Genomic DNA, 27,222 nt, shown 5'->3' with positions numbered 1-27,222 from the left:
CTCACTTCTTATCCTCCAAACAGTGCCAGCTCAATGTCCATATACAGGCTGAACTTCAAAAGAAGTTTTGTAAGCGACATGTTCTGTACAACACTGTCTAATTCTGTTCTGTACTCCTCCTCCCTTTAGTAGATGTGTAATTTGCAGAATGAAGTACAGGAATTCACCACCCACCTTCCTCCCTCAGAGCACTGCAGAGCAAACATAAGCATTTCTTGCTACGTATCTGTTTAAGAGTACCTGGACATATTCCTCGTTTTCCACCTACACTGTATCCTTCTGGAATGGGTTATGCTCCAAAAGTACTTGGAGTTACTGCCAAAAAAATTAGCAGATGTCTGCCACTCTGATGATTAGGTCCCCATCCAGGCAGTGGGCTGATGTGAGTTTGAATTCACTTCAGAGGATTCAGAGAAGGGAACAGAAAAGAGAATTTCCACTTCATTGGCATGTTCTTGAATGAGAAGCTAAAGCAAAAATATCATCTGCAGCAACAGCTTTCTGAGAGAAAGCACTGACCTCCATTCAGCCTTTGAAGTACAGACAGTAGCACTCTGGAATCCAGGAATTTTTTGGGGGATGCAAATTCTGCATGTGTGGAAGTACATCCCTATAGCCCCAGAGGAAGCCTTTAACTTCCTAGAAAAATGGCATGATTTGTAATATACAGAAATCTCAGTGTTGACTTTTGGTTACCCTTATTAGTTCATTGGTCTGCGTGTTGTCATCTTTGCCTCTGATTTTGGGAATGCACCCAAAAATTATTTATCCACTACCCCATCAGTTGTGTCAGGAGGAAGAACAACTGAACTCCACAGGTTTTGGAGATGATACACTTCTTACAGACCTAGGTTATGAACCTCTTGAAAGCTCCTTCACAGCAACTGCAAAGAGCTCTGGAGAAGAAGCCAAGACAGTCACTGCAACAGTTTTAGTGAATTTTGCTCCTATTTAACATGTATGTGATTTAGCTTTTGACATTTACAGAAAGGGTTTATCTCAAGTTTGTTCTGACAGTATCGACTGCAGTCAAAGTTTAGAAATGTGTATGCTGGAAGTTCTCATGCATTCATTCAGCCAGGTAATACTAATACAATGCACAAGTAGATGTCTGAGCTAGACTAAAAAAGAGGCATTTGGCAAAATTAAAACAGCTTCAAGTGTATCTTCAGTATCATAACAGTACGATTATTATAATAAAACTTTCAATAATCAGAGTTTGATTAATTCTGTATTTTCTAACAAAAAGAAAAAAATATATATTTCTTAAGTAAGTTCTCCATAAGGTGATGTAACACTGATTATGAAAATCAAAAATTTTCACTTGCAGAAGGAACTAACAATTCTGTTTGATTGGATCTAAAAAAGAACAAGGAAAGGAGGTTCTTGTTAAGAACGGGGTGTGTCTAAAATCCACAAGAATTTATCACTGAAAGGGACTGCCTGGTACAACCAAAGAGTTGATACATGGATTTAAAATATCCACACATGGGAAGTCACTTCATATGCTGTAGGCTGTAAAACATTTTACAGAACTAAAATTTAAATCTGCAATAAAATATTTAAGGCTACAGCTATAATGATCCAAAGGATCATTTTAAGTTTAACAGAGAGTATTTGAAACCATCCTCAATGTCTTATGGTTCTGCATCAGCTGGAATCTATTTAATTAAAATCCTGGAGTAGCTGGAAACCTTACCACATGTAAAGCCTAACACACTTCATTTTCTGATTCCTTTTAACAAGATCACACAGAACAACCCTTGTGATGATCTGTTTCTTTTTCGTAATGGGAATTTTTTTATTCCCTGTGTCATCTACAACTTTCACAAGTTTGTAAGTTGTTCTCCCTGAAGTAAAGAATTAATACAATGAAAAAAATCCATCCCAGGGCTATTCCTTTAAAAAGAAAAAGTCACTATCAACTTCTTTATTCTAAAAGTACTGCTGTTTGCTGGAGCCTTCCTTCTGGCTGTGCTTCTGAACTGACTTAGAACTCCCTGCACTCATCCCATCTTCCCTGTTCTGCCCAGGTCCTGCAGGGCACTGTATCAACCAAAATAAAATCCAGCCAAGCATTGAAATCCACTCTAATAGTTCTAAGAAATCAATTAGCTTACCATCTCTGACATAATTTTCCTTCAATAAAACTAAGTTGTGATTTGTTTTTCCTGCCCTCTGCTTCTCTTTTTATTATCTCCATGCAGACTTTGCTTTTCATGTGTCCCAAACAGACATGGCAGTCTGTGCAGCAGTTGATGGTCTTTGCTTTGTGATCCTCTGGCCACAAGGTCCAGGATAATGAAAAAATTCAGGAACCCTTTGAGAAACTTCAAAGTGCCTGCTACTGCCAGTCAAGGATGAGATAAGGAGAGCCATGCCAGCGTGGCCCCAAAATGCCCTAGCAAATTCTAACGGACATGACCAGGTGCCCTTGAGCCAAGGTGCTGAGAGCCTCTTGCAGCCACCAATTACAGAGGGTCAAGACTCCTTTCAGCTGGTGCTCAGGAGAAGCCTCTGCAAGAGTAAAGCCCAGAATACAGCTCCTAGGGACAGACAAGCACAGAAGCTTGTGCAGCAGAGCACAAAAAAGAAGAACTGAGAAGTGGAAGAGAGAAAGAGGCACACGACTGTGTTCGAATCAGCATAAACACAAGTGTGGTAGACACATAGGTTGCACAACAGCAGGAAAGATGAAAGAGAGAGAGACAGACAGACAGACAGACTTCTTGGACACATTACAGATTCAATATCCCTGCAACCTAAGATGCAGTGGAGATTCAGGCTGTCCATGCCAAGTCAGTGATCTCTGGTACCAAGAGGAAAACTCCTGATTTACATAAAGGTCTACAAATGTGACAGATTCACTGCTCTCCCAGTGGAATAGTGAATAGTGAAGATGACCAAAATGTGCTTTCAAGTAAAGTATCTGGGTCCCCTAGACCTAATCTTAAATCACGCAAGACTACCAGGAAGAAATAACAAGAAATAGTAATGGGTGGCCCCTTGCTGTGGACAATAGAGGAACTCATCTGTGGACCTGATCTATGATCTAGGCAGGTTTGCTGCTTTCTGGGTACCTGGATCCAGGATAATGTTTAGAGGGTGCTAAAGCTTTCCTAACACTATTACTCCCTGCTGTCCTTCCATATGGGCACCAATAATGCTGCCTGGAGAGTACCAAAAGTGACTTCAAGCTCTATGGGAAGTGTCCAGGGGCATAGGGGCCCACGTGGTGTTGTCCTTACTCCTGCTGGTGAGAGAAAAGGTTGTGGGGAGGAGGCACCCAGTAATACATATCCACAGCTGGTTGTGGAGCTGGTTGTGGTGAGAGGGTTTTGACTTCTACAAATATGGAACCCTGTTTGTGGGTCAAGATTTGCTTAGGAGAGACGGGATCCCTCTCATTGGGTGAGACAAAATTATCTTTGCCAGCAGAATGGCTGACCTGGTGAAGAGGCCCTTTAAACTAAGAATGACAGAGGAGAGAGAGTTACCAGAAGCACTAAGAGACAGTGGAGAGCAGAGAGGGTTAATAAGTAAAGGGCCTGGCATGACATGACCAAAAGGGATCACAAAATCAACAAAACGAAGCTTAAGCAGGGCCGCCTCCAAAATGTAAGTAAGGATGTGCCTACAAGGCACCATTATGGAGAAATCTTCCAATTGTTTTGGGAAATCAGCATGTGGGGTTGCCCTCTGCACTGCCCATACATTAATGCTTGCAGCATGGAGAATAAATGTGGTGACTTAGGTATCAGTGAGCTGCTGGGGGCTACCATTTTGTGGGGCACACAGATAAGGTGGGATGGATTGTGTAACTTGAGTGATGCAATGGGATACAGGCTCCTTTGGTAGTAGGGGAGGAAAATGAGGAGGTGGAGCTGCCCTTTATGAGGCAGAACAGCTGGACAATAAGGAGCTTTTCCTAGGGATGGATAGTGAGCCAAATGAGATCTTGTGGGCAAACAGTTACTGAGCACACCAATGTAGGTGATACTGTATTGCACCAATAATCAAACAATCATGGTGACTGGGAGAAGTGCCTGAAGATAGAGGAAAGGAAATGTGAGGGAACTACAGGCCAGTCAACCTCATATCAGTCCTTGAGAAGGTGATGGAGCACATCATCTACCTAGACTTCAGCAAGATTCCCAACATTGTCCCATAAGATTCTCATAGAGTTAACAGAGCATGGACTGGACAAGTGGACAGAGAGACAAATTGAAAACTGGCCCAAATGGCTGCACCCTGTGGCATGAGGTCCAGGCAGAGCCCAGAAGGTAGGGTGTACCCCAGGGGTCAGTACTGGCTTCAGTCCTGTTCAATATCTTCATTAATGATTCAGATGATGCAGCAGAGGGTGCCCTCAGCAAGGTTGCTGAAGACAAGTAACTGGGATGAGGGACTGATACACACCAGGGTTGTACTGCCATGGGCTGACATGAGCCTCATGTTCAACAAGGGGAAGTGCAAAGTCCAGGGCTGGGCAGGAACAACAACCTGCAGCAATATATGCTGGATTGCCCAAGGGAAAGCACTATGGGCCCTTGTGGCAAATAAAGATTATAATATTCTGGGCTGTATGAAAGAATGTCGCAGCATGTCAGGGGAGGTGATCTTTCTCTTCTGCTTAGCACTGCTGAGCTCATACATGGAGTGGCAGGTTCAGTTCTTGGCTTCTCAGTATGAGAGAAATGGACACACTGGAGAGAGACCAGAAAATTAAGGTGAAGAGGATGAAGAAAGGCTTCTTCCAGTGATGCCCAGTGACAAAATCAAAGAGCGTAAATTGAAACGTAGGAATTACCATCTGGACATCAGGAAACACTTTGCAACAGCGAGGATCACCAACCACTGGCACAAGTTTCCCAGGGAGGCTGTGTAGTCTTCATCTGCAAGGGTACTAAAAGGCTACTTGTACACAGTCCTTTCTAACTACTATTTACAATTCTCACCTATAATAACCTCCTGCCCTGTAGCTGAATGTACACAGACCATTTCCTATGAAGAGGGACAAATCTGAGCTAAGGTTCTGTCCCTCTGATTTATCCCCATTTCCTATATCATAGTCTTATGACCTTGCCATAATCTCACGGCTTCTAAATATTTACCAGGACCCAGAAGAATCATACTAGATCTAGTACTTCAGCTTCCCTTTAATTAGTAAAAGTCACTTTCAGAGACTGCCTTTCTGTGAAGATCTTAATGTATCAACTTGAATAGGAAAGCATAGTTATAAGCCAGCAGAATAGAAGAATTCATTCTTCTCTGCAAGGCCAAGAAAACTGGAATTAAATTGTTCCTAAGATTTTGCTACAGAAATCAGCCGGGAATTGTGAATGAGGCAATATGAAAGAAGATCTCAGGCACATGACACTTTGAAAAAGAGCAAACATTAGGAAGAGATACTTTTAAGAGTTTTATAGTTAAACAATTACATTTATAATGTCTCAGTTTTCCTGCTCTCAATATCTTTTCTTCATGCTTTTTGCCATATTTTCCTTTTACTGCCTTCTGTGTCTCTCTAATATTCTGCCTTTCCTTTTTTTCTGATCAAAGTTGAAGGTAGAGCACTCCTTCTAGGATGAAATTGCTGTGTAATATTCAGAGCTCCCAGATTAAACATTTATGTTATTTGGTATATTTGAGGCTTCCAAGCTCATTCATGGACAAAAAGTAATGTTTTTCTTGCTGCCCTGAAACCTCTTGGCAATTGTGATGGAGAGTGGAAAGCTCTGCTCCTCTTTTTCATCCTTAGAAGCCAAACCTAAGAAGTTAAAAAGCATAATCACACCTTGAAGTCTACATGATACATACATACAGTCATCGAAAACTGGTGTCTCAAGCTTGTTTCCTAGCTCGAATTTAAAAGATCAACAGCTATCTCATTTTTTTAGCCACACAAAAACTCTCTCGTTGCCTCTGCTTATCCAGTTCATTCTTATCAGAACTGACCACTAACTCACATGCAAGTTTGCAGACTGCACAGTGACAAAGCAAGGCTGCAATAAATAAAACTCTAGATTAATAATACTTCTACCCTGCTTTCTCTAGAGTAACAGACATATACTATGTTAAGAAGACTTATTGTTAGCTGCTTTTCTTGGGAACAATTTTATTTTTTCCAGTATTACATTTTCTGGGATGAGGCTTGGAATTTAGAGACCCCAAATTCTTTAAAGTTAGGTAAAATAGACCCTGATGGCCTGCTGATTTTCACAGAAGTTGCATTGTTAGTGTACAAAATGCAACATAATCTGAAGAAATCCTTAGTGTTCATCATGTCCCCCAGGAAAAATACCTTTTTGTCTACTTACAAGGTTTGTTTTTCTTAAGTTTTTGTCACTGACATATTTTGAAGTTATTGAACTCAATGAAGACTGTGACAGAGTCACAGGAGAGAACATTTTATCTTGATATTGTTAATGCATTTCATTATCATACTGCACACTTCTTCTGCCTTTTTGAAATGCCACCTACATTTATAAAATTACGTTACAAGTTCTCAATATTTCCATGAAGAAGCAGAGAAATCACATAAAGAGATGACTATTAAAAAGTAGGGAAAAACAAAGACTCACTTGAGATGAGCAGAATTTAACTTATTTTAAAAACAATCGCAGACAAGGTATTCAGTGGGAGGAAAATGTATATATATTTTTTTTTAATCTAGAAATATCATGAATATGCTATCAAATGCTAAGTTAAAGTGCAGTTTCAATGAACTTCAACATGAGATGATTGCAAAAAGAAGTCATTTAAGCCAGTCTACATCACAAAATAAGGAAGCCCTCTTAGTGTACCATTGCAATCAAATGCCAGCTTCCAGTTTGAAACATACTGTGAATAAAAAGGTATATAAATAAAACAAAAATATTCATGAAATAACAGAAAAATACTGAAGCAAGATAAACCAGAATTCCTAATAAGCAAATAAAGCATTATCTGAAAACCAGTACATGAGTATACATTTTTCTGTTTCCTAGTCATATTCTGTAGCCTTTATGTCTTCTTCAATACTGGTGCCATCCAAAACTTTTGACTTACTGATAGTTAAGTATAGCTTTATTCCCATGACTCTTCCCACTAAAGCATGAAAGACAGCAACCCACAAACCATAGGAATATTGCTTGGTTTGCCTAATTCAAAATACAATCCCAAACAGGTACTGCTGGGCAGCAGTAACCCTTGAGACACCAACCAATGCGTAAGTTTCAATCAGCTGAAAGCGCATCTGTGAATCAGAAACAGGACACAGTCAGGCCTTTTGTGAAAACTGTGTGTGTGCATCAGTGCTATGGTTTAGGAATGTTATTCTCCAATTTAGTGCTCCCAGTGAAACCATGAGCCTCTTGCTCACATCCTCTTCCCCCTCCCCTGTGGTGGGATGGAGAGGAGAGTAAGAGGCACAAAAGGTGAAGATCATGGGATAAGATAAGAACAATTTACTGGAAACAGCAATGAGATAAGAGAAGGAACTGTAACAGCAGCAATACTGATGACAGAGGGTACAAGAAACATGTGAACAATTCATAACATAACAATTCCTGACTGCTCCCTCCACCACACTATGCAGAGCTGGAAGGGACCCCTTCTCCCTGGAAGAAACTCCCTTCCCCCAAATCCTAGCAATGAGGTGAGGTGGTGGAGAATAACTTCTGGGTCCTGGAGATGTCCCCTCCTGGATACCGCAAAAACTAACCCTTCCTGCCCAGAACCAGAACAAACAGCTATAACTCTTCAGGGTTATGAAACACTAAAGCTAGACTGGCTTTGAGCAGCAGGTTGGACAAGAGACCTCCCAAGATCTCTTCCAACCTAAATTCCCCTACAGTTATATACCACAGCAAACACTTGGAGCTGAAAGTCTTGAAATATTTTGTAACCTCATTTATAAATCTTTGCCCCAGAATTAACTTTTGAAACAGTCTTCTCCCAGAGGATGAAAACAGGGCAGCAATCCATAAAATCTAGGACACAGAAGCACGGTAGGTATGAATTTGTCCTAGTTAAGTAACAGAACTGATGAAGTGTGTACATTATTCTTATACCAAGTCAACTTACACAATTGAAATATTAACCCAATGGAAAGGATATTTATGGAGACCTGAAGAACTCACAAAGGATGCTAACAGTGTGCTCTTCTATTGGCAGCCATAAAATACAGGTCACTTGAAAAGTCATAATCCTTGAATCCATGTAATGCCAAGAAAGGCAGTCTCAAGCCACAATAGCAGTACAAGATGTATAGATATTGCCCATGTGTTCTAAGAACTGAAAGCACAGTGGCATAAAGTTCTCCATTCTATCTACCTACCCTTAATCTCTCTTTATGACCTGGAAAAGAAGGAAGATATAACATTTTTAATAAGGAATATAAGTTTTTTCACCAGGTAAAAGGAAAGTGGTGATAACCCAAAGCCTCAGCAGAAAGGATTCCTAAAGGAAACAGCTGAATTAGAAGCAGGAGATAGTCTGTGATCTTGGCCTTCAGAGATATACTGGAGTGAGACACATAAACTAAGCAATTGAGACAACTGCCTCATTACAAGGCAAAGTAAACCAAAAAGACAGCTTGATGACTTTAAGGGGCAGCTAACCTGCAGACAAGTTAGGTGAGCTTTAATTATTCAGGAGATAAAATCAAAGTACAAATTGCAGAGGGACAAGAGACAGTGATCTAGCTAAGGAAAAAAAGTCATCAGCCCAAAAATCCCTGAACTTAGACGGCAGGTAAAGATTTGCAGTCAGGATTCCTGTTGACTAAACTACATGGGTATGAAGTCCCTATGCAAGAACAAGCATCTAATCCCCCATATGTTTAGGTGGAAGGACCACTGGAGGGAATTTAGATAGATATCCAAACTGCTATAGATTAAAAAAAGAGAAAGAGGTCTGTCAAACTGATGCAGTTTGGGAGACGTGAGATGGAAAAATGAGAGAACTGCTCTGTCTCACTGTTAAGAGTAAAACCACCTGAGTTACTACACAGGCTTCTCCAAGGATTCCATTGATTGCTTTCTGCTTATTTCATTTTGCACAAGAATAAGAGAAGACATTCAGTTACTTTTGATCTAATGGCTTGTAATGCATTTTCATTATAGATAAGACCATTCATATCCCAAACTCATTGGCATTTTACAATCAAAAGAGATGTTTTAGATAATATTCAACTATTTTGTCACTTACAAAAAAAGTAAAGAAGAATAATTTTGCCTGATGTTCCTTTAGAGGCAAAATTATAGTTTCAGTTGAGCAGCACCTGAGGGTTACTAACAGGCCTTGATGGTCCTTCCTCTGGGAGCTCTACCCAGCCTTTAGTCCTGCATCTTCTGTCTCTGCCATGGAACTATCCAGCAGACACTAGACCTGACCCTGACTTGTGGATTGATTTGCCAGCTTGGCCTTGGACCTGCCTCATTGCCATGGACTTACTTGCCTGATGACCTGCACGCTTGGCCAATCTTGGCCTCAATCCCTGGGTCTGCCCTCCTGTCTTGCAGTGGGACTGGGCTCTGCCCAGCCGTCGCATGCTCTTCTGCTCTACTGCTTGTGACTCCCATTCCTCACTGCTCCCAGAAAGCAATTTAATTAGTTCCTGCAGTTTTTCCTGTGCTTTCACTGTCTTTATGAAGAAGGGAAAAACTCTACATGGAGTTGAAGAAGGAAGAACCGAGCTCTAATCATTTTGAAGACACTGGACTCAACATGCTGTATAAAAATCACTGCAATTCAAGGAAGCTTTAACTGAATCTTGCACTACTTGAAAGCTGTAATGAATCACAGACAATTGGGTTTGCAGACACAGAAGGTTGCTGCTTACCTTTCAAGAGAAATGGAGAGGCTTTGAACTCCAGTGCAGCACTCTTGCAAACCCTTGAAAAATGCAGTTTTAGAACTTCTTAAGTGACCCTGAGAGACACAAAGTCCCTCCAGCTGTCCCAAAGGAAGACCAAGAATCTCTGTGTTGTGTTTGTTTAGTTTTATCATAAAAAACCCTATACAACAAAAGTTCAACAATCTACCCTTTCTATTTGACTTTTTCCACTTCTAATCTTTCTCATTAAATCTTTCCAAGTGACCCAATATTTTTTACAGATTTCTCTGATCTACTTCTTGAAAATTATACTAGACCTGATGTTCTAACTTCCACCTAATGACCACTAAGCAGAATTATTACTTTGTGCGTCTTAAATGTCAATATTGCATTACATTGGGATGGTGCAACAAGAGCTCTTTGCTTCTTTTCTACTTTTTACAGTAAATCCAGGAGTCTAAACATCCTGCCCGTTATTCAGTTTGTGTCTCATTGTAGTACTTGACATATTTTTCTCAAGAGATTTGCTGCCTACATAGCCATTTTGCACTTTTTTACTTAAATATTGTTTTTATTAAAACCTTTATCAATGTGCTAGTTTTGGCTGGGATAGAGTTAGTTTTTTTCACAGTGTCCAGTATGGCGCTATGTTTTGGATTTGTGCAGAACACAGGGTTGACAATATAGAGATGTTTTTCTTATTCCTGAGTAGGGCCTGCACAGAGTCAAGGCCTTTCTGCTTTCCATACTGCATCTCTGGCAAGGGGCTGGGAGGAGACACAGATGGGATAGGTGATCCAAACTGACAAGAGAGATATTCCAGACCATATGATATCATACTCAGTATATAAAGTGGGGGAAGAAGAAGGAAGGGAGGCAACATTTGGAATGATGGTGTTTATCTTCCTAAGTAACTGTTATGTGTGATGGAGCACGGCTCTCCTGAACATGGCTGAACACCTGCCTGTCTCTGGGATGTATAGTTGTGTGGTTTTATTTCCTTTATTTGGTATATTTTACTGCTTGATTTGTGGTTTTGAAATCCCTCTGTGTTTTTCTCCCCTCCACCTTGGTTAACTATCAGTCCTTTTGTTTGTTGCCTGGCCACTCCCTGCCAAGTTGTCAATCCCTCTTGTTCCTACCCTTTTTCCCCAAAACCACCCGTGCTCCTTCTCTCCTTAGATGTCAATCCTTCTCCAAGCCTTGCCTCCAGAACCTTCCCTGTCAGTTTTGTATCCTTTAAAACCCCATTGGTTTACTTAAGCCTTTCCCCTCCCTTAAGACCCTCCATTTTGTATTTCCCCACCTTGTGTCTAACCCCCAGTTCTCCCGATTGGTTAAAAATTGTATCCTCCCCCAAGACCACCCCTGTTTATAAGCTAGTGCCGGCATTTAGTTCAGGGTCTTGGGACCTTGGAGTCAGGGAGTTTATCATCAGATAAAGTTACTCCAGTTCTCGCCCCGAGACCCATGCTGCTGCCTCTTTGTTCATCTGCACTGAATCCCTGCAGGCAGCTGGAATTCTGTGGGGTCTGCCAGGGGGATCTGTCGCATCCCTGTTGTCGTTGTCACCAGGCCAGGGGCATATAGCCCCCACGCTGCGACAGGGAAACGATGAACTAATTCTTTCTTTTGCTTTGCTTGTGCACATGGCTTTTGCTTTTCCTATGAGTCTGTCTTTATCTCAGCTCCTGAGTTTTCTGGCTTTTGCCCTTCAGATTCTGTTCCCAAACCTGCTCGCAGGGGAATGACCGAGCAGCTGTGTGGTGCTTGGTTGCTGCCTGAAGTCAAGCCAGTATCAATATCATTCTGAAACTCAATCCTGTCCTCAGCAAAGTACTTGCAGCTTTTCCTGGGTAGGTATCAAATGCAATTTAATAAACATTCTTTCTATCACACTATCTAGAGAAAGCATTATCTCTTTCTAGAGAATACCATCTGACAGAATCTCATCCTTCGTGTTTGACTGTGTACCATTGATAACTACTCACTTAAATTACTTCCAAGACAGAGAAGGGTAAAATATACCATACTTTTTGGTGACTGTTTGCTTCAGCATTTGTTTTAAAAACAAATATTCTACTAACTTGTCAGTTAACTTCTGCTGCAGAAATATTGGTTAAAGACTAGATTGCTCTTTCAGTATCTTCACAAAAATTAAGGTTCCCCTACTTTTCTTTAGGAGCACTTTTAACATTTTGTAAGTCATGAAATGTTGCACATCACCTATCACACTTCCTTGAGACCTGTTACCTTGTAACAGAGGGAAATCAGATTTCTTTATGTGATCTATTCTTGATAAATCCATTTTCACCATTGTTTAGCATTTTTGTATCTCCTCTGTGATTCCAAACAGATTATTTGCTGTAGCGTCTTTCCAGGAATCAAATTTAACCTGACTGTCCTATAATTCCCAGGGCCTTTGTGTGTTTACTGCTAAGACAGACACAAAGGTTTCTTCTCTCCCCCTACAATTCATTTACTTTTAATCCTTTAATTCTCAGATCTCATAAGGGAAGAGTCTAAGATTTCTTAAGTATTCCATAGTGAATTAATTGTGCCAGACAATTTGAAAATATCTGACTCATCTACGATGACTCTAACCTGTTCTTACCCCTCTTCCCCAATTTTAATTACGCTAGTCTTCAGCGCACAGTCAGCCTTTAATGAAATCAATGCTGAGGAAGAAAAAAATTTCCAACAACCAAAAACCAGGCATGTCTCTGTTAGTTTTACCTTTCTAATAATTAATAGGCCAACTCTTCTCCTTGTCTTCCTCTGACTCATTACATGTAAGATACTTTCTTTCACTCAGTTGTTAAAACAATGGTTAATGACATTTATTGCATATTTTTTTGCAATTTCTGTGACCAGAATGTTGCTCAGGGTGAAACTTGAAAGATCTGTGGGGTGCATGGTGTGTGATCTTCTTAGTTCTAGGGCTTCAGACATTCTTGTCTCTGTAAGCTCCTCTGATATTTTCAGCCACAGACTTACCAGATTTTGTTCCTCAGCGCTCAGATTGATGCTTATAATAAATCAGAGCACAAAAGGAACATGGTGAAATTGGATTTATTCTCCTTTTTAAGGGAACCAGTGTCAGAATACAAGCCTCCCTCAAAAACATGTGTTTTTGCAAATCAAAGAGTATAAAGGAACCTTTACACTGGGGTGCAATGATCTTGTGTGTGAAAAACAGACATGGATAAGAATGGGTAGCTTTCATTACAGACACTCAAATAAACCCCAGAAGGGAATTAAGCTCATTCAGTACAGCAAATGTGACCTACTAAGAGAAAGCCAAACAGGACTGAAACAGTGGGAGTTTTTCTTTTTCCTGAATTGCTATTAATAAACGAACTAACTGCTTAGAATTTGATATTAGTATCTCTCTGTGTGTTCTGTAAATTATGCAAATCTTACCTCAGAGAACCTTTGTACATCCTGGGTTAAAGTTCCTACTCTTTTCCAATGATAATGTTTGAGTAACTTCAAAATTGCTGGATTCACTGCATTATCAGATGGCACTGTCCGGAAGAAATAAGGATATTTTTTCTTATCAGCCAACTCTGGAGTTGTTGCTGCAAATGAAAGCTGGAAAAAATCAAAGAAAAAAAAAAGTCACCATAAGTCATCTGGCAGTCAGTAAAAAAGCTTTGCTTTTCTCAGTGCAACAAGACACAATCTGTACATTGCTGTCATGTAGAGAAATTTCTTATTCATACAGCTTGAACATCCTACCAGCACCATTTACTTTTAAAGAGATTTTTGAAATATTTTAGCTCTATAAACCACCTGCTGAAAAATTAAACTAGGAAACCTTAAAAGTCAGTGAGGTAAAATCCTCTGTTTAAAATCATGCATCTTACACATTACACAGAGCAATAAGGCCTAAGGGAATAAATCTCTATGATGAATTCCCCATCAATTTATCTTCGTAAAAGTTGAGAATACCTAGATTTTTGAAATATTGTAGCTCTATAAACCACCTGCTGAAAAATTAAACTAGGAAACCTTAAAAGTCAGTGAGGTAAAATCCTCTGTTTAAAATCATGCATCTTACACATTACACAGAGCAATAAGGCCTAAGGGAATAAATCTCTATTATTAATTCCCATCAATTTATCTTCGTAAAAGTTGATAATACTGCCAAGAGAATGTTATTTTCTCAAAGTCTTATATATCTTAAATTACTGAGCAAGTCTCTAGTAGTACTTCTTCCTGTCTTCATGTACCAAAACAGCTCCAGGTAACAGAAAACCAGAAAATCATTATGTTATCCAAGGCTGAAACTCAGAAGTTTACTTGGGTCTCAGCTTTCTTCACTGAAGCAGGCCCCCTGTGGTTTGTGTTATAAAAGAGGATTCAATGGCTAAAACACTGGAATTTGTTCATGGTTAGAGAATGCTTATTGCAAAAGAAAAGAGGAAACCTTTTAAAACATACAAAACCAAACAGAAAACTTCATTGAATTCTTCTGCCCAAGTTAATGGCAGCATGTTTTTGTGAATGTTTTTCAGATTGCATTTTGAAAAGAATGCCTGCACATTCACTTTCTGAAAACACTCCTATTCCAAAGATACTTCTGGTCATTCCCTCCAGTTCTTTTTAGGCTTCTAGGAATGTACTTCTTAAGCATTTTTTCAGCCAGGATTTTTGGTTAAGGTTTCTTAAAGTACTGTTTTAATGCAAATTGGTTTGAATGACACAAAATAAGCTCCCTGATGCAATTATTTAAATATTTTCAAAATCAATAGTCAGAAAATGTAGGTGAATTCAAGACTGTATATCAACCATAGCTTTACGTTTTCACTTTTTAAATAAAACATTCAATATATTTTGGTTAGATAGCCTTTTCTGAAATTCAGAGTAGACGAGTTTAATCTGAAAAACCACTTCCAAGTCTATTCTTCAAAAAGAATTCAAAAATATTTCTTATATTCTTATAGTCTCTATTTCTTTCTTACATTTTTATATTCTCTATTTCTTTCTTATAAAAATCGAGATTTAGTCTATCAGAAACAGGACTTACTCTCTGTCTGATCTTAGACTCAAAAAGAATTTATTGCATTGTTATAATGGCTTGAATGTAGTTTGTTTTCCTAATTAAAAGAAATCTAAACAACTTAAATTGTGCATAACCTGGACAGTTTACAGTATACCATTCAAAATAGAAGATCCTTTCTCTTCACTGGTCAGGAGATAATGAATAATGCAATTGTCATGTAATTCTGAGGTAAACCATTTTTAATATAGCAACTGGACTTTCACTAGATTTCATTAAAGAAGTGCAATATTAGGTGCTATGATATATTGTCATCCTGATTTTCCAAAACCATTCCTATAAGGAAAGAAGAATGAACATCTGCCAGGCAGACCTAGTCAACTTTTCTATTTAGCCTGGTACGGCTGAACATCACCCACTCACTGCTCAGTGAAGGTGGAAATAAGGACCTGTACTGCTGACTGAAAAAGAGTGAAAATTTGACATTAGAAACCAACATGAAGAGGAATACCTCTCAGCAGCCCAGCTTCTTGCAGCCTGCTGACTGCAAAGAAATTGCTTTTCAAGTTATTATGGGTTTGGATCAAACATAATTGGATTGATCTTAAGAAAAAGAAGTGAAGAGCAATGCTGAAGTAACAGTAGTGGCAAGGAACATCAGCAACATTCACCTAGCTCAAATTGTTAAATTGAATGGAAAAATTTTCTGATCAGTAGTACAAAGGTCCTCTATGTGTGAGCTGTCTTTAGGGTGAAGATCCATGATATAAGCATGACAATTCAAAACCATCCTTTGTGATTTTTTAGTGACTTAAAGGCCTAAATTAGTATCCTAATTGCTCAAATTTCCTTGGAAACAAAGAAGCAAAACATTACCTCTCTTCATTGCTTACAGAAAGATGAAGTCTCATAAGAGATTTCTCAGCCACATGAGGTGAGATGAGACAAATCCAGGTTTAAGTGCAAAACTAATGACACCAAAATTACAAAAAAAAAAAATCCTCTTCATATTATTTTAAAATAAAGGTTTTGTTAAAAAACGGGAAAATTTAATGTTCAGACAATTCTCATATTGTAGATGTATTCAGAGGTCTTTCAAGCATCATATATATCATGGTTAGTCTCATTCTGCATCACTTTGACAACTAATAAGACCCTTGTAAGAGATGGAGAAATATCCTGAAAAATTTAAGTCATTAAAAATATTTAACTTTTCATAAAATTACCTCTGTAAGAGTTTGGGCCATGCAATGAACTTAACCCCAAAATCACCAGCACTCAATATTCTGTTTTGAGAGGTTCAAGGATGAAAAATGAAATAAAACCTCATTATGTTCTAAAAGTGGTAATAAAAAGATCACGTTAAGAAATGAACTGACATTTTGGAAAAAGTATGTAAGATAGCACAGCTATATGGAAACATAAGGAAAATACTCATAAAACCCCCTTTTATTTAACGTGATAAAGGAAGATCACAACACAGTCCACCCACATACGAACTGACATTTTGGAAAAAGTATGTAAGATAGCACAGCTATATCGAAACATAAGGAAAATACTCCTAAAACCCCCTTTTATTTAATGTGATAAAGTAAGTAAGATCACAACACAGTCCACCCACATACACATTAAGATTGTACACCCCTTTTTAACTGAGCATTTTTCCTCTGTATTTTAGGGCTAAATTTGTTTATTCATGGCTGATTTGAAACTTGTATATTGAAAGATTTGTAATAGTTTCTTAACTTCATTCTACAGGATTGAAAGCCATCATGCTTTTTGTTACAATAATTTATTTTGATAATTAAGTTGTTTAGCAACGGCAATCATATTGTTCATAGAATTCTTTGCAAACTACAAAAGTTGTATTTTTCACATTATTCCATTTTCAAAGCATACATATTCATGCATTGCTCTGTAATTTTTTACAGGTGTTTACACTTGCCTCTCCATGTTCAGGAGGAGTGAGAGATAAACATTTATATTCAGGATTATAACTCAGCCATAAATACCTGTGGGATGCATGGTCATTCCTTCAAAGAAAATTATTTTACAGGACTGCTAAAAGGTGATGGCCAAAAGCCAAACTTAAGAAAGGATGAATGAAAGGAAAAAAAAGTTTTTTCAAGATGGTATAAAGCGGAAGACAGTGGACAGCTACTGGGTGATACATCATAACTGTGTGTGTCGTGTTTGTGCGTGTGCATACATAAACAGGCTCTCTGCATATGTGTATGCAGACGTAGATTTTAAAAAACTTATATATATTATATAAATACGTATCTCTTTGAATGCTGTCACAAAACCTTTCAACTACTTCCTAGCGTATCTCTGAGAAGTCTTTCTTTAGAATATGTGCTTCCAACTTGTGAGCAACCGGATCTGAACTTAAAATGAGTGTATGTAGGAAAACATAAGCTATGATTCAGATGGGAATTTCTGAAATGAAGCAGTATAAAACTTTGAAATGGGAAATAAGATAATATTTACCATTCAAGTAAGAGCTATAAAAATATTAACTACAGTACAACACAACTAAATAGACTAGGGTTATTGGATAGACTTTGGTGGACTGCTGAAAAACTGAAAAATATACAGAAAGATTTTATTACAGAAGTTTTTGGGATCAGGCATGTGTGTTGATGAATTAAATTTTCCCAAGAAAGATAATATTTTTTGAAAATGTTAATGCAGTTGAAATTCCACACATTTTCATGGAAACTTTGTCATTAACACTGGATAGTGATGTGAAAGAAAAAGGTTGCTGAAACAAAAATGTTGAAAGGAACAGTTCTGCAACAGGGGAGTAAAAGGTAACTTCAAACCACCATATTAAGTTTAAAGAGGGTGTTGTAGATTAAATGAGAAACATCAGTCTAAAGTTCTTTTAAATGCTTCTGTGTAAGGAAGTAATGCATTCAACTTAAAGTCAGTACAGAAGCAGGTATGATAAGATGATAAGCTCTACTGTTCGTTTAAAAAAAATGGGATGCAGCACTAATGAAATCAATGGGAAATATTAAGAGTTATGTAAAAAAAAAGTATGGATATTATTAGAAAGCTGAAACAAAATTAGGAAAGGAAACAATACTATATATCCCAGGTATATATCCCATATATGAGTCCAGAAGCTGGAAGGCTGAATGAAGCCACACTGCTCCCCCATGTACTGCAGAGAGAGAGGAAGGCACCAGAAATGGTAAGTAATCTTTTTCTGTTTACTTGTTTTACTATCGCTAGGAAATATTTGTTTAATTTTTGTCACTGTAGTAGGGTACAGAAGTCTGGGAAAAATAAAAGAGCAGAATTATCCCTGGGTAAACAGTTGCCCTCACCTAAGGCAACAGGTTTATTAAGGAGCCATATTTAAATTGACTGTATCAGTTAAAGTATTCCAGTAACAGTAATCTTCTGCAAAGTTATTGTAGATCCAAATGTGTAGACCTCAGCTGGGTCTGCCCCAGGCTAAAAGGAGCCAAGTGGATCTGGACAGAGCAGTCAAAAGCGGCAACGCCAGTGCCAGCCATAGCTGTGTGGAACCAAGTCCAGCATCCAAAGCAGCAGTGTGGCTCAACGTGATCAATCTAGCTTTTGGGGTTGTCCATTGTTTTCCTGTTCCCATCTCAGGGACAAGGAGAGCGCTGAGAGGAGCACCTGCCATCCTGTGACGTGGTACTGCGTGTGGGAGCAGCCACCACTGTCTTTGTCCTGGCAGCCACACAGAACTATGTCAAGGTGGTGCACACCTTTTTGTGTGTAAAGCATCTCCTCCTTTTATATACTTCTGTTATTAATACTGTTGCTGTTACTGTGCATTTCTCAGTCCATTGCTGTTTGCTTTCAGTAAATTGTTATGTCAATGTATGGTCTCTGCCTTTGTCCCTCTCCTGCCGGAGAGGGTAGAAGGGAACGGAAGTGGCTATTTGGAGTTTTAATTTCTGCACACTGTGTTCATGGAGTATTGTATAATGGGTGGAAAAAGAAAAGGAGATAAAAGTGCCTTCAGGTAACAGGATAACTTCCCTGGAATAAAATATCATCTGCTAAGAGAACTGATTCGCATTTGCAAAATGGGGAAGTCAGCTTATTGAGCACCAGAGAGAATAGCTTAGTTTCCTAGGTTTCTGCACTAGGCTCATACAAGTATTTTATTAATGATTGATAGAAACTTAAATGCGCTCCTGTTGCTGCAAAACTAGTCCTGATGGAGAAGGTTTCATATATGGCAGATATTACCTTTTTTTCCCAAACATTTTCCAGAAAGCTAAATTATGCTGATAAATCAGCATTGCTAAACAGGATATAAACTGCTGATTCAACTGACTGGTGCTAACATTTATCATCATAACTAGAGATTGCATGTCATGTATGCTTAGATAGAAAGCAATATTTTCTGGGAAAAAAAGGAAAATGCAAATAATTCTTTCAAAGAAAAGGGCAGAACATGAGAAAGCTCCACAGAAAATACTCTTACAGTGGTACAGGACTGCACATGCAGAATCTTGTAGTATGAAAATAACAAGGACAAAACTCAGGAAGATGATGATTTGCAGCAATGTGTCCTTGTGACACCACACACGGCTCCTTTGTGTGCCTTGCCAGCTCTAATGCTCTGACAAGCCTGTACCAACAATAATGATCCTCAAGTTCAAGCACGTGATGACTTGATGGTCCCAGGAGCTTAGAAGGACCAAAATGGAGACTAATGAATAATGAAGAGTTAAAAGATTTGCCTGCTGCCACTCTTGAGCATTAGATGATGTCACATAACCGATGAAACAATACATTCTTAACCCAGAGAAATAGAACAGATTGAAGCATAACAAACTGCATTTTTAAAGGAATCGTAATTATAAAATATAAATATTTATGTTAAATGTTAATTCACGGTAACCTTACTATACAAGCTAACTTATCCAGATGTGCAGACTACCACTGAACTTGATCTTGCCTCTAGCGAAGTTATGAATAAATTTTAATATCATAACAGTACTTGAAATAAGAAAAAAAACATTCTAGAAGAATATTAAAGTGAACCTTAAATACATAATAGCCTGTATAATAAGAAAAGGGATATATTAGAGTGCCTTTTCCCACCTCAGAGCACAAAATATATTGTCTAATCAGCTTTGATGGATGACTTAGAGGAAAAGCATGTGGAAGTAACATTGCAAAAATGGTTACAAGCACCTATATATTTGAGAAATATGTCAATATAAGAAGGTAAGTGCAGCAATTTCATTGACAGTTGCTTGCATAGATCTTCAAAGCAGGGGAAAGCAAAACACAGCTATAAAGATCAAGAAACAAAGATACAGTTTCTTGACAATTTACCAGTAGTGCTGGTGATGAGTGTCTAGATAGAGGCAGCGAAGAAGCAGGTTCTGAGCTGGACCTAGAAATCATAGTGGCAATCTTCTCTCCTAGCTATGCCCTAATCCTGATCCCCACATGGCACAGGTGATAAGTTGACATAAAAAAGACATAAGTTAACTAAAGAAAAAAATATTAACAAGAAATTATGCTTTTTCAGCAATGGTAAATAGTTACATTTTTTCCTGTCATATAATACTGTTAAATAATTACTTGAATGAAAGCTCCGGAGATTCCATCATTCAGAAGATTTTATGGGACTGGACAAACTTCATTGTTACAATAGCTAGAACTCATAATTTAAAAATGAGTAAAGACTTTCATTATGACAGCTGCAAGAGCAAAATAAAAGTCTGGGAGAATACCTATTATGTCTCACTAGCTGGTACATGGGCAGGATGCCTCATCCAAATGGGAATATGAAGATATGCATTGTATTAAACTCACTGGAGAAGAATTGACCCCATTGATGAGCATTCCTTTCATCATCCATAACATATTACCCATGTGATTAAGGATACCTACGTTCCTTTTGAAATCAGATGTTTTGCCAAACACTGCTGCCCAATATCATCAGCTGTTACCTTCATTAATTCTGTGTCTGAAATTGCTTTCACTGACTGCCTTTTGGCACCTGGGAGTTTACAGAAAAAGCACTTCCAGCTGCTCTCAAGGTTGGAAGGCACCTGCCTCAATGCTGATGGCATTCCAGTGAATTAATCTAATCACAGTAAGACTGATACTCAGCTGCATTTTGCTCTGGAGACATTAGTTCAGTTCTGGCCACTGAACTAATCAATATTTAAAGGACAGAAACTGGTTTAGATAAAATCCAGATGATAAGCACTTCAGATGGAAGATAAGTGTCTACAGGTTGATGGAAAAGGAGCATTCAATCCTGTTTCCTTCTTGGGCAGCCCAAACTACTCACAACATAATTTGGTAAGACCTTGTAGATGCCTGAATGCAAGAAGTCAGACCAGACTATAAAGTTTGGGCTTTTGATGTTAAACTTTTTTAATTCCAAAATGTCTGTAGTTTAGGATGACGATTTAGGAACAGCAATTGAAGCTCTGGGGCGCCCAATGTAGGAACAATGAGGCCTGCTGGAGTGAGTCCAGAGGAGGACCACAAACACGATCAGGGGGCTGGAGGACCTCTCCCAAGAAGACAAGGCTAAGAGAATTGGGGCTGCTTAGCCTGGAGAAGGAAAGACTCTGGAACGACCTTGTAGCATTTTCCAGTACCTAAAAGGGACTACAAGAGGAGAGGGACTTTTTAAAGGACATGAAGTGATGGGACAAGGGGGAATGGCTTTAAATTGAGAGATTAGGTATTAAGGTTTTTTTTGTTTTTGTTTTTTTGGGGTTTTTTTTGGTTGTTGTTGTTGTTTTTGGGGTTTGGTTTTTTTTTTGTTTTTTTTTTTTTTTGTTTTTTTACTGTGAGGATGGTAAGGCATTGGAACATGTTGCCCAGATAAGGTATGCATGTCCCGTCCCTCGAAATGTTCAAGTCCTGAATAAGGCTTGGAGCAAGATGATTTACTAGAAGATGTCCCTACCCATGGCAGGTGGGTTTGAAACTAGATAACTAGATGATCTTTAAGGTTCCTTCCAACTCAGGCCATTGTATGAATCCATTCTCAACTGACAGGTGCCTTTTTTTGTCTTCAAGTCATGGAAAGGATAGACAGTAGCTGAAATTGTAAGAGATCTGCTAAAAAAAAAAAGGGACGGGAACAACCTAGACATTAGCACTACTGCTTCACCTGCCTCTCAACACAGAATATTAACTTCCATGCATCTGTTCACACCAGAAAGAGCATACATTTATGAACTTTATAGGAAAAAAAAAAAAGAATTCTTAGAACAACATTTCTAGTAAACAGGAAATAGGGAAATAGGGTATTTATTAGTGTTCAGAGTAAAATATAGTTACATATGAAATTCATGTCCAAGTAATGGGATCCATTTTAACTTCTAATAAATACTGCCTCACAAACCTATATGACATCAACCTTACTTCCAAGACATGCCAAGGAAGTATATCATAAAGTTATGGAAAATGTCCTTCATTCAGTGATCAACAGTGCAATCAGTAAAGTTAATAGAGACTTTAGGGTTCAGAGTTTCAGAAGGTAGTCAGGTGAACATGAGACAGAACCATCTCCAACATATGACCACATCTGAAATTAAAGATTTATCATTAGGCTTAACTTGATTCTTTCACTATTAATGGAAAATAAACAATTGCCATCCTCTTTTCATTGCATATTTTTTCTGACCATTCATTTGAAAAGATCTGTTAGAGCCTAAAAAAATCATTAATTCCTTTTTCTACACTCCAGAAACTATTTTCAGATCTATATTAAACACAAATAATTTGCACCTAACACACGTTCTGCTTATTGCTACAGGTTGAACAGAGCATTGAAATTAAATGTCAGATCTACTGAAGTTGCTGCAAATTTGTTTCAATTTCCAAACAGAATAAGAGACAAAATCTTTTGAACATTTTCAAAAATGGAACCACATTGCAAAAGGGGGCTGTGTAATTTTGTCTGTCACACTCAGTTGCTTAGCATTTGGCTACTGGCCTGGATTATACCAGAATTCAGCTTCAAATCCCTCTTCTCCTTCAGTCACAGCATTATTGTTTATCCCAAACCAATTAAAGTTTCTTATGCTCATATTCTTGGTACCCAGTTTCCTTGTTTCTTGTCTACAACAGATTATCCTCAAAATCTAGTGGAAACCAAACATAAAATATTTCACCTTTGATAAAACAGGCTATATTGCCAAATTCCATTTAAAAAAAAATCTTTCAAGACCTATTCACAACAGCGTGTTCCTGGCTGGCTGCCCAAAACTATTATCATTCTATTAGTATTGTTTGTTTGTCAGATTTCATCCAGCTAACACAAGCTAAAACTACAGCTGTTCTGTCTACATTTGGTCTCTAAATATCTGTTTTATTATTTTTTCTTCTGCCTCTAAATGATGAAAAGAGGGGGAAAAAATCTCTCCAGTATAAAGGTACCTTAGATGTGCAACATTGTTCTTGGGAGAATATGAACCCTTCACTCTACTGGAAATAGGGAGCAGGCCATGGTGAGCTTTAAGATGAAAACTTCCCAGTTCTTCTGAGGAATGGACACTTCATTACAGTCCCAATTCAGTTCTTTACATCTTTTATTTCTTTTACTGGAATACAACATCTTAAGAAGTAAGACACATCATATTAGCTCAAGATTTACTGAAATGTTTACAAAAATACTTTTCTTTCACAGTCCTAAGCTGTGAAATAATGGTTTGCTTATTTCTTCATTCTCTGGTTTCAAACCCAAGCAAGAAATCCCAGCTTTTTCAGGCTAAAACAGGTGACAGGCTCACTATGCAATGTAATAATACGCAAAGACACCGTTTATTCTACATGGAACAGCATAGCTCAAAAACGACTTATCAGGTCCTGGGAGCAATACCTCATCATTAATTCTGTACTCAGCTGGGGCTAATTTGTATTTTCTTTCAGCTCTGTAACTTTTCTGGTATCTCAGCATGCTGCAGTTACACCCCACCAGAAGTGCTTAGAGAGTATTCTGACACCAGTCACCTGGAACTGTACCCTTAATAGTGGATAAGAAGGGCTATGCTACAGAAATCAGGGGCTTGCTGGAGGAGAGATGTGGAAAAAAAATGGGTAAAAAATCAGGAAACTTTTTTTGCCAACAGACATTGCCAGCAAAATAAATTCTGCTTGCCCACCAGCAAGGGTAACTTGGGTTACATTGCCACTAAAAACCTTCAGCAGAAATGTCAATCACAATTATGATTATAATATATTTGGCATTAAAATGTCAAATGTGTCGTTGATCCTTCTCTCAGAAATAACCAAGATCATGCATATTTTATGCATATTTTCTTAATCTGCGGTCAGCACAGATTTTAACAAGATGCTCTGGATGGGAATGCACATGGACAAAACCTTTCAGCAATACATGCAGCGAGGAAGTGCTCATGCATATATATTCAGACAGCCTAAATCACAAAACTGTCAACTTAAAGCTGCATTCTGTGTTTTTTAATCTGTAAGAGGTTGCAAAAAAAAATCTAATGAGGCATTTTAATCTAGTTTTATGGAAGAAAAAAATGTCAGATGGTCTTGGTTCAAGTACAGTTACAAAATAAAACCCCCTCTCATATGTCACTGAGGAAGTGGAAGAAGCCATGAATGTTTCCTTCCAGTGCTGATGGCTGCAGGACATAACCTAACTGTTGCCCGAGGAACGCTCAATGTGTTTTTCTCCATACCTATGCCTTGCAGGTCACTTCAGCAGTTACTATTAATTTAATAAGTGTTTCTTTATGCCTGCATTTGATTTTAAGAACAGTACTTGCCCCTGGTCTTTGAATGCATGCTGGGTACAAAGCATTAAGATTATCTACACCATTTAAGATTATGCACACTTCAATTAGATCTCTCAGCCATTTTTCCTTAGCTGCTGCCATCGCCCTAGTTCCTGCAGGCTGAAAGCTGAATGTTTTCTCTAGACCTCATTATCTTTTTTGTCACTTACTCCATAAAACTGTTCACTATGATCCCATCTATTCCTGAAAATAGTCCTTATCAACCTGCTCTTCATTACAATATTTTCCATAACTTACCTCCCTCCAGGTGAGGTAGAAACAGAACTAAATCACTCCATATCCATATGCAGCACTAAAGTCAATGTAGCCTTAATTTTTCACATGCAAGGAATAGCTTTGTGCTCAATCTTTCTCACTGAGCCAGGAAAGTGCTTGAGAATATAGTTTAATTTTAAATATTTCAATAGTTTTATTGATTTGCAAGAAGGAAGTCATATATGAAAAGTCAGACGTGCATTAGACTGTGGTACTGCTTATTAGTTTTAGAAGCTGCTTTAAGTATCATCTCTCCTAATTCAATCTCATGTATTTCATTATTTATTACTCACTTCTATGTGCAGTGAATAAGTTGTGATTTTTGAAGTCGCTTGCCTCTTCTCAGCTCTCTTGTGACACAGTGTTTTCTGAATTGCCATTTATTTTTATACAACATTTCTGACCAATTTGTTAATATTTGTGTGGGGAGGTTTCTTTATTTTGTTGGGTTTTTTACCACACACCTTATGGCCTTGTCAACTTAGTCTCAACAGACTGACTTGGGCTTTTGTTATTTTGGGTAGTATAGAGTTATTTTGGTCTTTTTCAAGCACTGGTCTTGGACATATTCCTGATAAATGTGAACTTGTCTGCTATTTTTACTGACTCTGCATGGGACAAATGCATGATGGTGCAGACAGCAAGGAAAATAAAAAGCTGTGACAGATGACCAGAGCAATTCCAGTTCATATTTACCTGGTGATTCAGATTAAATTGGTGATCTGTATTGCTTTTCCTGAGGAATTATGCTTTATTTCATGCTAATACAGTTTCACTATGAATTTTGAAGTACCTCTTGCAGTTAAAATGCCAGCTTTATAAAATATACCTATCTATCTATATATATTAAGAGATGCACTTAACAACCAATGCACTGTGCATCTGGGTGAAAAACAAAAGATTTGTTATATTAACTGTCTTTTTTACAAGCAGGCTATTCAGACATTCTCTGAAGTTGAACAGCTAAGTTTCTTAAATTAACACCAAATTTAGTTTTCACCCCTTTAAATACAACTACTAAAGAGAACTACACCTTTGAGACAACTCTTGTTATATCTTTACAATTACCCAATAAGAAAAGAGAAGTTAAACCACAAGTGACAGACTACCTCTGACAGAGCTCTAGTAAAAATGAAGATACTTTTCCTAATACGCATATGGTGCCTTTGCAGCTAGTTCACAGAAACCACTAGAAATGAAAAGAGCATTCTTTTTTTGTTTGTTTGTTTCTTAATTTGTTTAGCATTAGATTCATCCAGTTTGCTATTTATCAGTTACTGGATTTGACAGCTTTTGTTTCCACATACCAATAGTTTACTTAATTTCCAGCTTCCTGGACTCCTGATTTTCCCCTTATAGAGAAATTCAGGTTACTCTGAACAGAAAAGCATGTCCCAGAGCACAGATAAGGAATGATCAGAAGGCAGTCAGCTTGAATACAACCTCTTGACCCATTCCAAAACAAAGTTCTGTAGACAAAAAGCAGGGAGGAAACCCTGTGAGGAATTCCAACAGCAAGGACTGCATAAGACACCATGAGAGAGATGGACAAGTGAATACAGGAGAGGTGCTGTTCACTGCACAGAAACACACACTGTAGGGGAAAAATAACCAAACAAGAAAGAAAAGAAGGAAGAAAGAAAAGAGAGAAAGAAAGAGAGGAATGAAGGGAGGGAGGGAGGGAGGGAGGGAGGGAAGGAAGGGGGGAAGGAAGGAAGGAAGGAAGGAAGGAAGGAAGGAAGGAAGGAAGGAAGGAAGGAAGGAAGATGAACAGTCAAAACATGGATAGACAGCATGGACAAATAAAGTGAAGAAAAGAAATCTTGGCCTTATTTTTATAAACTACTGAAAGGTTGGCCTTGTGCCTACTTGGGCTGATATATTCAAACACAAGCATCTGGCCATGCACAGTTACGTGTCCAGGTGTTCAATGAATGCACTTCAGAGGCCTTAAACCTGTGCCACATGGACATCACAGACTGAAAACAGAGGATAGCATATGCTTTCCAAGATTTTTTTAAGTTTATGTGAGAAATTTTATGTCCCAGTATATTTGAAAAAGTACAAAACTTCAAATTTCATGTGATTTATATTAGTATGTCATAACTTATATTGACTTGCCTAGGGTAAACCTTGGGATGAATCACTCCCTAGAAGCATCTGCTGCTAACTGCTGTAGGCACCAGTGGGAGACTACAGTGACTGTATCAGATGCAGCCACCTACATTGCACTTGGTCAAATGAATCCCACAAAAATTACCAGACCTGTGTAGATATTAAAGCATGTGAGGAAACAGCAAGCCACCTAGAAGACACTTTGGCCTCCTAATCCCTGAGGGTTT

At 38.3% G+C, this 27,222-nt stretch overlaps 1 protein-coding gene across 1 annotated transcript in view; it reads right to left on the bottom strand.

Annotated features, from left to right (window-relative positions):
* GABBR2 (gamma-aminobutyric acid type B receptor subunit 2) overlaps nucleotides 1-27,222 on the bottom strand; it is a 458,985-nt gene that overhangs the window by 261,973 nt on the left and 169,790 nt on the right. Inside the window, exon 3 of the mRNA XM_039711173.1 lies at nucleotides 13,244-13,414. Within this exon, the coding sequence (XP_039567107.1) occupies nucleotides 13,244-13,414 (171 nt within the window). The remainder of the gene's footprint in view (nucleotides 1-13,243; nucleotides 13,415-27,222) is intronic.

Source organism: Passer montanus, unplaced genomic scaffold (assembly GCF_014805655.1).
Source record: "Passer montanus isolate IOZ18808 unplaced genomic scaffold, ASM1480565v1 scaffold24, whole genome shotgun sequence".
Taxonomy (NCBI): domain Eukaryota; kingdom Metazoa; phylum Chordata; class Aves; order Passeriformes; family Passeridae; genus Passer; species Passer montanus.
Note: the sequence above shows the minus strand (reverse complement) of the source record. Positions and strands in the feature narration are given on the sequence as shown.